A 14,935-nucleotide genomic window follows, 5' to 3' on the forward strand; every position below is an offset into this window, starting at 1 on the left:
AATATACAATTATATCATTAATTTGAATATTCAAATAATGAAAATCATATTAATCTATTATCTTAATTTAAATAAAAGTTAAGAAAGTAACATTTTGTTTTGAAGCTTTTGAGAACGTGATAAAACGGATGAATGAAATACCAATTATTTTCAAAATCACATCCATTCAATAGAAGTGATCAAAGAGTAAAGAATGTAAAATATAGTTGGTATCACTTGAAAAGGGTTAATAGTGATTTCTTTCCACTTGTGCTTTCTATTGAAACTTGCAGAACCTAATGAGAATTGTTGAATTATCTTCTTCCTTCCACACAACCTATTCCATTATTGATAAGAAGTTCCTGTTATATTTATTTGTTAATTTATGGTTAGTGCTCTTAAGAATGTGAAAAATGCTTGCATGTACATATTTGTGTCAGATTCATATTATTTCGTTGTAGATGTGTGCTTATAATATGATGTTATTACCGTTTTTGTTTTAAAACCTCTAGCTATGTTGAAAGGTGTTGTTTATGACACACTTGGTAACATTTCAACATATTAAAATGTTTGTTATAATAGACAATTAATTAATATTATAACTGCGTAATTGTGATTTATGGTTAAATAGTTTGATTTTAATTTAATCTTATATGCATGTTTTTTTTAGATTAGTGTGCATATAACGGATTAAAATTATGATTTTAATCAATAAAATTTAACAATAAATTGTTTAAATTTTAAGATTGTCTATTCATACTTAGTATTTAATCATTTCAATTAATTGAAAAATTTAACTAATCAATTAAAACATATGACAGTGTATTCATGATCCATTATTTTTTATTTTAATTCATTTAAAGTACTTAGTAATTGATTCTTTTATACATAATTCATGATTTGTCATTTTAATTGATTGATTCTTTTTAGATATTGTCATTTTAATAGCTTAAAATTTATCAATAATTTATTGAATTGTTTTAATGTTCCTCAAACACTTTAAAACATGTCATTGTCCACTGAATTATGATTTAAAAAAATAAAAATAAAAATAAAATATGCTTATTCCCTTAATTTATTTTCTCGCATTCAATTTCACCAAAAACAACTTTACAACATTATTTATTTTATCTCTTACTTCTATTCCGTCTAAGCCAAATAATTGAAAATTATATTTTATATCATTTATTTCTTTTTAATCTATTTTTTTTCTTTACGGAGTGTAAAATCAAGTGCATTGCAAATTAAAATAATAAAAATATGTTTCAGTTTCAGTTTCAGCATTATTTTTATTCACCTCTAATGACAGAGAAAAGTGATAAAACCAATGTGAGCGGTCCCGATTTGCGATTCATTTATCTAAACCTTTCGGAAGCGTTGGATGAGAGCAATCTGAATTTGACGAGACACCTTTTCACCCAAACAACCAATCAGCCGTGCACACGTGACACTGTTTCGCACAGATACCGGTTCCCTGCTTAACCCTAGAAAGCAGATACTTTCCGTGAGCGAATCAGAACCGTCCACGTGTAACCTTTCACCCTCTTTGCCCGTTGGATCTCGACTATTTACGAACAAACCCACTTTTTTCAATTTTGATTCCCGTCGCTGACACTCATTTTCTCTTCCTTAGGAAAAAAACAAAATTCCCCACTCACTCACAGCCACAACCCAACGAACAACGAAACAAATCCACTCTCAGTCTTTCAGTTTCGCACTTCTTCGCGTTTTTCTTCCTCGTTACTCTCACCGTCACTGGAACCCTAATTCGATCCGTAGGAACTCGAATCTACTGGTGAGGTTCAATTGTCTTTGTCTTCGTTCTATTTATTTGGTTTTTTCTGCGCTCAAATTACGCTGACGGTGACCTTTTTTTGTGTTGGAGGGAATAAATGACTGTACGATTGAGGAATAGGTGAGATCAAACGGGTTGGATTTCCTCGCCGGATGGAGGGAGGTAGCGTCTCTAGACTTACTTATTCTGGTACTGTTCATGTCCAACTTTGGGTTCTTAATCTTTTCCTTGCTATGATTTGGTTAAGAGTTTTGCTTCCTTTCGTTTTAAATGGTGAGTTTTGGTTGAAAAATGTTTACTTTCTGCGTAACTACTCTGACTGGCCAATTCAGGCACAGAATATCTGTTCAACTACTCTTTTAAATTCAGAAGGTTGTTAATCTCTGTGTGGAAACCGTAAACTGTTATTTTTTTTTTCCCTCTCAGTTGAGTCAGAACTATTGAATTTGTATTTCTCGATTATTTAAAGGAATTGCTTATGTATTCATTTTTAATTCTGTCATTTTTTAACAAGACTAATAAGGAGGCTGCTGAACGCTATTATGGCAGTGTGCCTAAGAAGCTTTTCCTGTATTACAGTGAAGATTAACCTGTCTGAATAGTATATGGAATCAAAATAACTTGGATTCTTCCGAATATTTAGGTTTATCTTATGTTCTGTTTTCTCCCACGTGTTATTCTAAAATATAAAAATCAACCTTGCATATCAACAGGCAGCCTAAAAACCCCAGGGATTCTTCTCTTCTCATTATCCTTCACAGTGAACCATTTGTTGATTAGATAGATAAATTTCCATGGCGGAACCTATATTATTTGTGCCATGATATTTGTTCTTTTTATTCAGCTAAACTAGGTAGTGGCCTTAAAATCTTGAATTATGGGGTAATAATAGTTAAATGTTTCAATATATGTTGTTTTCTTGCACTATTAAATTGAGCTTCTATGTTTACCTTCTTTATATATGGGCAGTAATTTGTTACAACAAGCCAACATTTTTTTTTAAATTAATTTTTGAATTTCTATGAATTTGGGCTTCCATTTGTCTTTGTATCATGTACTTGCTGATGCTTGGATGATGGATGCATATGTCTTATGCGCATGTGGGGGATCTTGTATGCACCTCCATCTTCTTTTGTATTTCTCTCTATGCATGCATATATTTAGGCTAAGCCCACTATTATTGTTGTTTCTTTTATTCTAATGTGCTTACTGTTTTAGGGATTCACCCATGGATTATGATGACAATGATTTTCAAAACCAGAATCTCCATTTAGTTGGTGAAGGGAACACCAAATTTCCTCCAGTCTTAAGGCCATATGCTCTCCCCAAGTTTGATTTTGATGAAAGCCTTCAAGCGAATTTAAGATTTGATAGTTTAGTAGAAACGGAAGTTTTCCTTGGCATTGAAAGTAACGAAGATAACCAGTGGATTGACGCATTCTCCCGAGGGGGTAGTGGCATAGAGTTCAGTTCAACTGCAGCTGAGTCTTGCTCTATATCAAGGCATGTCAATGTTTGGTCTGAGGCCACTTCCTCGGAATCTGTTGAAATGCTTTTAAAATCTGTTGGACAGGAGGACTATATTCCTAGACAAACAGTTATTCAGGAATCAGATGCCTGTGATGAACTGGCCTGCTTAGCTAAGCAAATGGATACCAATCCAAAACTTGATGATAAAAATGAATTTAAAGATACTGTTACAGATTCCCGTCCACCTGGTGGTACCCGTGCAAGTTTTTCTGGATTGAAAGAGGATGTAGGAATGGAGAAGTCTCAGGATGGAGTGTTCCAAGGTCATGAAGATGAATTATCCATTGATGGAAGTTCAAGTAATCCTGAACTAAGTGATGTCTACAGAAATATAGACTTGCCTGTGTCTGACAGGAGTCTGACTCTATATACTGATGACAAAAATAACAATACAAACCAAAGAGAAGTTGAGACTGTTGCTGATGACTCACATCATGGCAAAACACGAGATGATTCATCTGCAGTGCAAACCAATAATGCTGAATCAGCTATGCAAAATATGGGTGATGAGAAGCAAGGTCCTTTACAAGTGCACACTAATAATCAAGATTTGGAATCTCCTGTGATGAATAAAGAAGCTGCCGTAAACACACAGACTCTGGATGGAGATGCAGTTGGAGGTGATGCACATCATCTGGATAAATCCCTTTGTTCAATCCCCAGAGCAGAAACTTTGGAAGGTAGGGGTGTAGTTGAAGGTCTTGAGACCGGGTTAAGTAATTTAGAGGGTGCCTTGAGGATGGAATCAACAGATGTTTCTGACATGCAGAAAGCTGAAAAAAACAGTGAAGATATTTGTTTCAGTGTTCTGTCTCGGAACAGTGCTAGTGAATATGTAACGTTGATTAAAGATGTGGTAATGGACGATCAGGCTGACCCAAATACACATGAATTGCCAAAAAAATCAATTAGAGATGATTCTATCTCTGAGGGGCAAGTGGTTGAGGTTAGTAATTCTAATTGTGAGATTTGTCCTAATCTGCAGCAGAATGTGGATGCCATGGAGAAAACAGCTTACAGTGGGAGCAGTGTTACTGTTACTAAGGAAGATGAGCTATTGAACACTGGTGATCATGTGGACACAGTGATTCTGTCAAGCAAATCTGAGGCATCTATGTTTACTGCAGAGGAAAATAACATTTCCACTATTAGCCAACAAAATAGTGACAATAATATAGGAGTTTTGTCAAGTAGCACTGTGACGGCTTTTTCAGCAAAATCTTCCATTTTGGAAGAGTCTACTCAAATATGTATAAACAATGAACCTGACAGGCAGAATGACAATGGAAAATGTGATCAAGTTGTCTCTGTCAATGAACAGGATGAGCTATTGAACTCTGGTGATCATGTGGATACAGTGATTTTGTCTAGAAAATCAGAGGCATCTATGTTTACTGCCAAGGAAAATAACATTTCCACTACTAGTGAAGGAAATAGTGACAATAGGGTAGGAGGTTTTTCAACAAAATCTCCCATTTTGGGTGAGTTTACACAAATATGTGTAAACAATGAATCTGACAGAGAGAATGACCATGAAAAATGCAGTCAAGTTGTCTCTGTCAATGATCAAGAGAGTAAAAGGATTCCCTCTGATTCTAGCCAGATGCACTGTGATGTTGATCAATCCCATCTTGTTGATAAGGCAGTTGTTTCATCATCTCTTAGTGAAGGTAGTATGGAAACTGAATTAACAACTTCCACAGTATCAATCCATGTCATACCTGCCAATAATTTAGGTACATTATAAAGATTTAATCTTGATACACTGACAGGCTAAATAGTTGTACACTGTTGGTGAATCATATATAATGCCACCTATTTTGAGAATTGTTTAAATTTGCACCACCATCGAAAATTCTTAGGCCTGTTTGGTTTGAGAAAATGCTATTTCCTCTTTTCACGAATTACAAAAATTGTCATTGTTTTCATATTGCTTCCAATTTTGGTGTTTCCACCATTTCTTGTACGTAATTTAAAACAGGAAACAAGGTGAGATTTGTTTAATATTTTTTTTATTTTTTTTATATTTATTAGTGAAAACAGAAAATGGAAGTAAGAATAATTTTCTAAAAACCAAACAAGCCTTTAGGTACCACATTAATATGTCACTTTCTTGTTTGCTGATATAGAATAGGGTTGTGCACTGATCTTGGTTAGCCCTCTAACTTAAAGGTTTATTTTCATCTTAATTTTCAGTTCCACAAGTTGTTTCAGAAAATATTAGTTTGATATCACATGAAATAATAGACATTTCACCTTCTAGCAAAGTTGTTTCCACCCATGAAGTTACAAGTCACAATGATTTTCAAGGGATAACTCCTGTTGGATCTTCTTCTGCCAAGGAAAAGGAAGCTTCTACAGTAAAAGAAGCTGAGGAAGCAGGCACATCTACACTTGGATCTTCTGAACAGGAAATTGCTCCTTGTCATGTCACAGCAACTGAAAAACATTATTCTTCTAATACTTCTAGTGGTGCTGTAAAGATTGGTGAACCTCAAGGAACAACAAATGAAGTTATTCAGGAATGTGCAAAAGAGACTAGTATGCCTCAAGTTCCATGTGCATTATCAGAGGAACAGAGTGATGGTGTGACAGTTTCTGTAATTAAGGATGACAAGGAGACCGTGCAGGAGAATCCTGACAAGTCTTTGTCAGAAAAATCAGGTAATCTTTAATCCAGTCTTGTCCATTTATAAATATCCCTTAAATTCTGTATTTTATTATGTCAAATTAACATATCACTTCTAGATGGAACTAACCATTCAAGTTTTGTTTAAAATTGAATGATTTTATTATCGGTTTTTTGTGGATGTACTTATTGTCAATTTACTGTCTATCTGATTATGCCACACAACTTTTAGGAAGACTATGATGCATGTTTTTGTTCATTACTTGTTATGTTAAAGAGCATCTCATGATTTATCAAAATTTCTTATTGCTATGTGAAGTGAGAATTGCTGTTTGTGTTCAGTCCTTCCTTTAGTGCAATTGGGTTATCTTAGTAAATTTTCAACTAAAAGGCATTATCTTGGTGTTCTCTCGTGAAGGGATGTTTTCCTTTTCTGTAACGATGATATTGTGGCTTTACATGATCCAGTTTCTCAGCTATCGAGCTAATTCTGTCTAATAAACTTGTACTCATATTATGTACAATCAATTGCATCAGCGAAGAAAACTTATGACTGAAATTTTAAATATAATGCAATTTAGAATATGATTGTGGACTATATGAGCTGGTTGCAACGTACAAATTACTAGTTATATGAGCAATGCAATTTTTTTCTCTCAATTCTTCTGAAGGTAATTCTCTTGTTATTGAAATTTCAATTGTTTTCCTTATGCCTAAGACCATCATGATGCACAGTAGAAAATCCCTTTGCATTATGATGCTATTATCCAAGAATCTATTAAGATAAAACTGTATATCTGGTGAGTAAAGGAGTCCTCTTAAAAAGAAGATAAACATAGCAGGTAAGAAGGTAATAAAAATGACAGAGGATTATCATGGTATTAATAGAATTATCCAATTCCTTTGATTACATGATAAAAAAAGCTCCTACCATAAACTGAAACCCAGAGAGGAATGTTTATGAACTAAAAACAATACAACATTATGTAAAAACAAGCCTATTATGTAAATTATCAGGACATAAATGTTTATTAACTAAAAACACTACAACGTTGTTCACTACTTCCTCTCCTAAAACTCAGATGAATGGATAGAAAAATAGATATCTAAATTGAGGGTAGGGCAGGTACTCCATAAATCCCAAACACCATATTCTACTGCCCAAAACATAAAGGGTATTCTGGGGAAAATAAAATTTCCTAGAGGAAAGAAGTCAAATTCGCATGGAAGGAGCTCTCTACAGAAAAGAACAGAGGAATTGGAGTTGTGTACAGGTAGAAAGGTGATAAAACTGAAATTTTTCTTGAAAGTAGATTCCCCCCTTGACTACACATCCTTTCACAAGGAAAATGAGAGCAGACTCATCCATAAAAAAATCAGATGGTGGAAAAAAGTATGTTGAAACCAAGAAATGAGTCTTCTGTGTTTCTTGTGCATAGTATTTGTGTCGGTCTTGGCAGCTCAACCCCCAACCATTCTGATGACCATATATTTTTAATCCATAGCCTTATGTTATTCATAGTTTCCTTTTAATTAACATGCCACATTGCTACCCTTATCAATGGCGATAAATAACCATGACGTGATGATAGTTTTGTTTATATTGTCTAATGCTTAGAGGTTGTTTTTTCCTGGGTGATCTGTATTGCATGTTTGAAGTTGCTTCAAATGTTTCCATACATATTATAATATGGACTTTGTAGGTGACATTTTACTTGGAAACCAAGTTTCTGTATCTTCTGCTTCTGTACCGGACTCTTGCATTGAGTTGCGTGAGACTGGAGTTGGAAGCTTTCCTGCTAACAGTGCTTGTAATCCCTCTAGTACATTTGGAAGCCCTTCCCAAACTGCGAAGGACAAAACACAAGTTACTCAGAACAAGCCAGTTTCTGAGTTCATTAATGGTGGTGCAGAAAATGTATTCTCTACTGCTCAAGATATAAAGGACAGTAATGCATCTAAAGAAGAAAGAAGGTCAACTCCTGAAGTAAATTCAGTGATTGATTTAACCAAAAAGGATGCTATAGATGAGAATACCGAAGATGTTGGCAAGATGAAATCAATTCCTGTTACTGAAACCCTCAAACCAGTAAGTCTTGTTGCAGTATATAATCCAAGCTAAGGAATTGGTATTTGTATGTTATTACTTTTAATACCTATATTTCCTGTTGAGTGTCTTCTGAATGTGCAAAGTGGCTTCTCAGGGGTTCATTATGTGAAGTGCATGGGTGATATATTCTGTTGTTTACATTATGAATGACAAATGATCTTATAGACTTCATTTTTTTTCTCCTTCCACTTCATCATTGAAGGCTGTGGAAGGATCTCCTTCAACTTCTGGACCAGGTCCTTCAAAAACCAAAACTGTAGGAAATATCTCCCGTGGAAAGCCACAAATATCAGATGTGGAGGTATCACAAAGTGCTTCTAAAGCTACGCCTGAGCGCAAAACTAGGCGAACATCTAATAAGTCAGCTGGAAAGGAATCTTCTAGAAGAGGAAGTCATGCAAAAGACACTACTCTGGCTAGACAATCTAATAGAGGTGATAAATCAGCCAAAGTTTCGCTGAGCCCATCTCCTGGTTTCCAGATGATGCAGTCAAATGAGGTGCAGCAGTATGGGAACATTGACTCAAATAGTACAAAGTCATTTACTTTTGTAAATACTTCAACATCTAGCCTTCCAGATTTGAACACTTCTGCTTCTCCACCTGTTTTGTTTCATCAGCCTTTCACAGATCTGCAGCAAGTACAATTGCGTGCACAGATATTTGTCTATGGAGCTTTGATGTGAGTTCAAATGTTTAATTTTTTTTAAAATTATTATGGATTCTACACAAATGTGATGTGTGCATGTGCTTATGAATCCTCAATCATGCATTTTTTGACTTATTCCCTACAAGATGCCTGACATAACACTCACACTCCCTGTAGTTAATTGAAAATTGGAAAATCTTGGCTCATTGTATACTTTGCCTTTCTGTTTTAATTGGTGTATAGAATTTAGACTTACTCCATACTTGTTCAATCAAAACTATTTGAGGCCAAGCTCACCCGATCCATTTATATCTGCTTTCTGCATGATATAGTTATTAATGCTCTAGATTTTGTGGCATGGTAATCAACTCTGCCAATTATTTTGTCTTTTGATGTTGCTGCAGTCAAGGCACAGTACCGGATGAGGCATATATGATATCAGCTTTTGGAGGATCAGGTTAATTTTTTGTTTATCATTATTCTCTTGCATGTTCTTTTCTGTTATTTGTGCATAATAAAATATTGAAGCCCTAGAAATTGTGTTTTTAGATGGTGGAAGGAGCATTTGGGAGAATGCTTGGCGGGCCTGCATGGAAAGGCAACATGGTCAAAAATCTCATCCTGCTAACCCAGAAACACCTCTGCAATCACGATCTGGTATCTCTTAAGATATAACTTTTTCTGTGATTTTGTTATTTGACTTGTTTGGTTAACTCCTGATAATTGAGATTTGCAGTTGCTAGAACCTCTGATTTGCCACTTAAGCAAAGTACTGTTCAAGGGAAAGGTATCTCTTCTCCTCTTGGTCGAACCAGCAGCAAGGCTACTCCAAATGTTAATCCATTAATACCTCTTTCATCCCCACTTTGGAGCCTATCAACTCTAGGTCTAGGTAGTGATTCCCTGCAACCTAGTGCCCTTGCAAGAGGCTCTGTTGTGGATTATCCACAGGCAATTACTCCATTGCATCCTTATCAAACTACTCCTGGGAGGAACTTTCTTGGACATAACACTCCTTGGATATCTCAAATTCGAGGACCATGGATTGCTTCTCCAACTCCTGCACCTGACAATAGCAACCATATATCTGCATCACCTGCCTCAGATGCAATTAAGTTAAGTTCAATCAAAGGATCTCTGCCTCCTTCCTCTGGTGTAAAGAATGTCACTTCCGGTCTCCCTACTTCCAGTGCAGGTTTGCAAAGTATCTTTGGGGGAACTGCCTCTCTGCTTGATGCAAACAATGTGACAGTACCTTCTCAAAATTCTTCAGATCCAAAGCCCAAAAAAAGAAAAAAGGTTGTGGTATCTGAGGATCTTGGCCAGAGGGCTTTGCAATCACTGTCTCCTGTGCCTACTTCTGTTGCCGTTGTGGCCCCTGTTGGGAATGTGGCAATAACTACTGTTGAAAAATCAGTTATGTCTGTATCTCCTCTCGTTGATCAATCCAAAACTGACCGGAATGTTGAGAAGAGGATTATGTCAGACGAGTCTCTTATGAAAGTTAAGGAGGCTAGGGTACATGCAGAGGAAGCGTCTGCTCTCTCTGCTGCTGCGGTGAATCATAGCCTAGAGTTATGGAATCAGTTGGATAAGCATAAAAATTCTGGATTGATGCCAGATATTGAGGCTAAATTAGCTTCTGCAGCAGTTGCAGCTGCAGCAGCTGCAGCCATTGCAAAAGCAGCAGCTGCAGCTGCCAATGTTGCATCAAATGCTGCTCTTCAAGCAAAACTAATGGCCGATGAGGCATTACTGTCATCTGGTTATGATAATTCCAGCCAAAGTAATCAAATTTCTCTTCCTGAGGGTACCAATAACTTGGGAAAAGCTACCCCTGCTTCCATCTTGAAAGGTGCTAATGGAACCAATAGTCCTGGCTCTATCATTGTTGCTGCCAAGGAAGTTGTTAAAAGGAGAGTGGAAGCTGCTTCAGCTGCCACCAAAAGAGCTGAAAATATGGATGCTATTGTTAGGGCTGCTGAGCTGGCTGCAGAGGCTGTATCTCAAGCAGGAAAGATTGTAACCATGGGTGATCCTCTGCCATTAAGTCATTTGGTAGAAGCTGGCCCAGAGGGATGTTTGAAAGCAACCCGGGAGTCTTCTCAGCAAATTGGATTATTCAAAGACATTACCAGAGATGCGGTGAACATTGACAGTGTGAGAGATATTCCTGAAACTTCTTATACACATAACAGAGACATTTTGCCTGGTGGCATTCCTGCTTCTATTAAGATCAATGAAAAGAATTCAAGAGGATCAAAGGGACGCAAAGTTTCTGATGTAGTTAAGCCTGTTGATGTGGTTCCTGAATCTGAGACTGAAATTCAGGCTCCTTTCGTTGTTAGTAATGGATCTGAAAATCTGGAGAAAAGTAACATCAAAGAGGGCTTACTCGTAGAGGTTGTTTTTATTTATTTATTTATTTTCATTTTAACTTTAACTGTTGAAAGTGGCTAGATTGATGACCATGGGTTATTTTTTCTGATGTCAACTTTGGTGAGGATTAGGTACTAGTTTTTAATTAAACTGACATGCATCCTTTTCATTTTTAAATTTTTGAATAGTAATATGTTGCTATTAAATTATATATTTCCTGGTAAACTGAAGCTATTATATGAATCAGGTTTTTAAAGACGAGGAAGGGTTTAAAGCTGCGTGGTTCACTGCCAATATTTTGAGTGTGAAGGATGATAAAGCTTATGTATGTTACACTTCACTTGTAGCTGCTGAAGGTTGGTCAAGCGTCTTTATTGTATTTGATGAGAATAGAAGTATCTTATTAATTAGTTGGCCAGAAAGAAAAATGGCATGACTGTATCTCCAATATTTGGCTATTAATGGAAATGTCAATGGACTTGAGTTCATTTGATTGTAAAGTTATGAAGATTCTTCTGAAAGGGGAACATCAGAATGCAAATGCTACACTAGGCCAAATCATATAAATTTTTATTTATTTATTTATTTTCCAAATTTGTCACAAGTTCATAAGTTAATTCATATTTTGAGCTTGAAATGATTTTTGGATAAATCATAAAAAATAGTGTTTATTAGATGGTCATGTTTTCTCGCATGGCCTGTATATATCTGTATGGATGATAATGACTTGCTGGCCATCTTTCTTTGAGTTCTTGTTCAATTGTGTATTAGTGTTTATTCATTGATTATGATAAAAAATATTGTTCTCCTTTTGGTGCAGGGCCCTTGAAGGAATGGGTTTCACTTGAATGTGAAGGAGACAAACACCCCAGAATACGTACTGCTCGGCCTATGACTACTATACAAAATGAAGGAAAAAGAAAGAGACCTAGAGCTGCTATGGGAGATTTTGCATGGTCTGTTGGGGATAAAGTTGATGCATGGATACAAGAAAGGTCTGGTTTGCTAATCTATTGAGTTTTCTTAATTAGCTATCTATTGATAGCCAGTTCTTCAATTCCCTTGAGTTGTTGTGTATGGATTATACAATATGATATGTTTATTTATTGTTGATTTTCTTCATTGTAGACATGGGTGTTTGTTGGTTTGTTTGTCTTGCAAAATCAGGATCATTTTGCACTTCCTCCTGTTCTTTAATTTAATTACATCATTTCCCATTCTTTCATGGTTCAATTAAATATCGTAGTAAAAAGTGAATTAGCAACTATTGCATTAATTTTAACAGTGTTTGGTTGGAGGGGAATGGAAGGGACAGGAGGAGAGGGATTTTTATAAACTTTTCTTATTTTGTTCAATTTTTAGGAGGATGAAGGGGAACAAAAACCCTTCTCATCTAATTTTAGCTCTCCTATATAATGTTAAAAAATCCTTATGTTTTTTAAATTATAATAATACAAAGGTAAATTGACTTTTAAAATCTCTCTTATCTCCTTGTGAACCAAGCAAGAAAAGAGATAACTCCCCCCTCCTCTCAGCCAAAAAATTTATAACTTCTCCTCTCCCCTCCTTTGAACCAAAGAGACTCTAACTTAAAAATATTATTTGTAATAATAATTGAGATAATAACGTGTTTAAAGTTCTCTCACATGGTACTTTTTTGTCATCAGCTGGCGGGAAGGAGTAGTCACAGAGAAGAATAAGGAAGATGAAACTACATTTACCATCCACTTTCCTGGTATGTGCATAATTTGAATAAACATTTTGTATTTTATGTTGTTTCTTAATCCTTACCAAGGTATAAAAAACATTAGCACCTTATTGGAAAATGCATAATATTGGTTTTCTATGCAGGTAGTGGAGAAACGTTGGTTGTTAGAGCTTGGCATCTCCGTCCGTCCCTTATATGGAAGGATGGGAAATGGATTGAATCTTCTAAAGTGGGGGCAAATAAAAGTTCTACCCATGAGGTACTTCGTTTTTAAGTTCGTTTACTGTTCCAATTTCATGGTTGTTTACGCTAACTTTTACATTTTGCATACAGGGTGATACACCACACGAAAAGCGACCTAAACGCGGTAGTCATGCGGTAGAGGTAAAAGGGAAAGACAGGATGTCAAAAAGTATTGATGCTGTGGAGTCATCAGCAAAATCTGATGAGATGAAATCACTTAATTTGACTGAAAACGATAAAGTGTTTAACATTGGTAAGAGCAGCAAGAATGAAAATAAACTGGGAGCACACAGAATGGTGAGGACGGGTCTCAAAAAACAAGGATCAAAAGTAATTTTTGGCGTTCCTAAACCTGGGAAGAAAAGGAAATTTATGGAAGTTAATGAAAGCAGTAAGATAGATAGAAATGATTCAGTTAAACTCGCAAATTTCTTGATGCCTCAAAGTTCAGGACCCAGAGGATGGAAAAATAGTTCTAAAAATGATGCCAAGGAGAAACATGGAGCTAGCTCCAAGCCTAAGACTAGTAAGTCTGGAAAAATAGTATGTGTTTTGAGTAGAGTAATCCCACCAAAAGACATTTCTTTATTAAATGCGTTTTCTCTTACCAATGCGTTGACAGGTCATACAGAAAGGATTAAGGATGCTTCCCAGAATGAAAGTAAGGTGGAGAGAGCACCCCAGTCTGCAACTGAAGGAACAACAGAAGGGCCAATCTTGTTTTCGTCGCTGGCAACTGCAGTGGATGCTCATCATCCCACTAAACGGGCAACCACAACAAGAGCAAGTAAAGGAAAACTTGCGCCTGCCCGTGATAAATTGGGTAAAGGTGAGATGGAAAAGGCTTCAAATGATAATCCCATGAAATCAGCATCTGATGTCGTTGAGCCCCGGAGATCCAATCGCAGGATCCAGCCAACGTCCAGAGTAAGTTTCTCTCGGTTGAGTCTAATGAAATATTTTCTTCATCACCGCTAAGTATGAAGCCATTTTTACTATTTGAAGATTGTATTTTGTATATATCTTTTGTTTTGAATCTGATCTGGTGTGGTGGCTTGGATCGGTGGCAGCTATTAGAAGGATTGCAGAGCTCTTTGATCATTTCAAAGATTCCTTCGGTTTCGCATAATCGTAATACCAAGGGTGAGTATCTGTAGAATTTATATTTGGGGTCAATTGGTTTTTATTTTATTTTATCAGAAATTTTTTTATTTTTTTTGTGGATAGAGTTATTATTTCATTTCAACCGTGTTATAACAGGTTAAAAATGGAAGGAGCTTCCATTGCAGTGATGCGGTACAGTTAAAAGACCGGCCTGTTATTAGATGAGAGGGACATACCTAGCTAGCATAGATGTGTATATTTATAATAGAGGGAACCTAGGAATGAAAATTCTTGCTTCCTATGTTGTAGGCAGACTGTAGCTCAGTAGACGGTCGGTCATATTGATTTTAGTATATTTTTTTCTTTAAAATGTGATTTGATCCCAGTCTTGTGCTATATGTGGAAATTATCCATGTTATCTACCTTGTTTGTTGATCAAATGATAACGTCATGCTCTACACACCAATGGCTGTCGACTAGTAGTACCTCTGCTAACCGCTCTAGTTCGCACTTTTTTAATAACTTGTTAATTATAAATTGAAAGTTTCTTTTATAGACATCGATATATTAAAATTTATATAATTGACCATTAATACATACATTCATTTGTCAATGAAGTTGAGACGAGAGCAAAAAGATTGAGTTTTAACTCTAAAATTTAAATGGGTAATTAAAATTAAGATTTTTTTAAATACACTACAAAACATGATAAAGTAATTGGTTTTATAATCATTGTACGGTAGGGTATTTTAGTGAAAATAATTTAGAAATTAGTGTATAAAATAACAAATTATGTACACTTATCTTTTA

General features: G+C 35.7%; 1 protein-coding gene across 4 annotated transcripts; it reads left to right on the forward strand.

Moving 5' to 3' along the window:
- The first annotated feature begins 1,590 nt into the window (after positions 1-1,590).
- On the forward strand, positions 1,591-14,591 carry LOC109800099 (protein SWOLLEN 1). 4 transcript variants are annotated; one of them, XM_029271818.2, is made up of 18 exons: positions 1,591-1,774; positions 1,865-1,963; positions 2,993-5,040; positions 5,501-5,968; positions 7,637-8,022; positions 8,246-8,542; positions 8,663-8,724; positions 9,096-9,148; positions 9,241-9,348; positions 9,428-11,094; positions 11,318-11,426; positions 11,891-12,065; positions 12,738-12,805; positions 12,922-13,037; positions 13,112-13,547; positions 13,644-13,948; positions 14,092-14,164; positions 14,282-14,591. In XM_029271818.2, exons 3-18 carry the CDS (start codon positions 3,003-3,005, stop codon positions 14,284-14,286), a joined length of 6,366 nt encoding a protein of 2,121 aa, XP_029127651.2. In that variant the 5' UTR covers positions 1,591-1,774; positions 1,865-1,963; positions 2,993-3,002; the 3' UTR covers positions 14,287-14,591. The 4 variants fall into 4 exon arrangements, with proteins under 4 accessions (XP_029127651.2, XP_029127650.2, XP_082922315.1 ...); XM_029271817.2 differs by having other exon boundaries at positions 8,246-8,724; XM_083066189.1 differs by having other exon boundaries at positions 2,993-4,974; positions 8,246-8,724.
- Positions 14,592-14,935: the final 344 nt, after the last annotated feature.

Source organism: Cajanus cajan, chromosome 11 (genome assembly GCF_000230855.2).
Source record: "Cajanus cajan strain Asha chromosome 11, NIPB_CcT2T_4, whole genome shotgun sequence".
Lineage (NCBI taxonomy): Eukaryota > Viridiplantae > Streptophyta > Magnoliopsida > Fabales > Fabaceae > Cajanus > Cajanus cajan.

What these genes read in the sequence shown, in the direction of transcription:
- LOC109800099 (XM_029271817.2), top strand. Translation starts at nt 3,003, where the DNA reads ATGGATTATGATGACAATGATTTTCAAAACCAGAATCTCCATTTAGTT. An exon ending in AAGAGGGCTTACTCGTAGAG is followed by an intron (nt 11,095 to 11,317) that starts GTTGTTTTTATT and finishes TATATGAATCAG; the next exon opens with GTTTTTAAAGACGAGGAAGG. An exon ending in TTCACTTGTAGCTGCTGAAG is followed by an intron (nt 11,427 to 11,890) that starts GTTGGTCAAGCG and finishes CTTTTGGTGCAG; the next exon opens with GGCCCTTGAAGGAATGGGTT.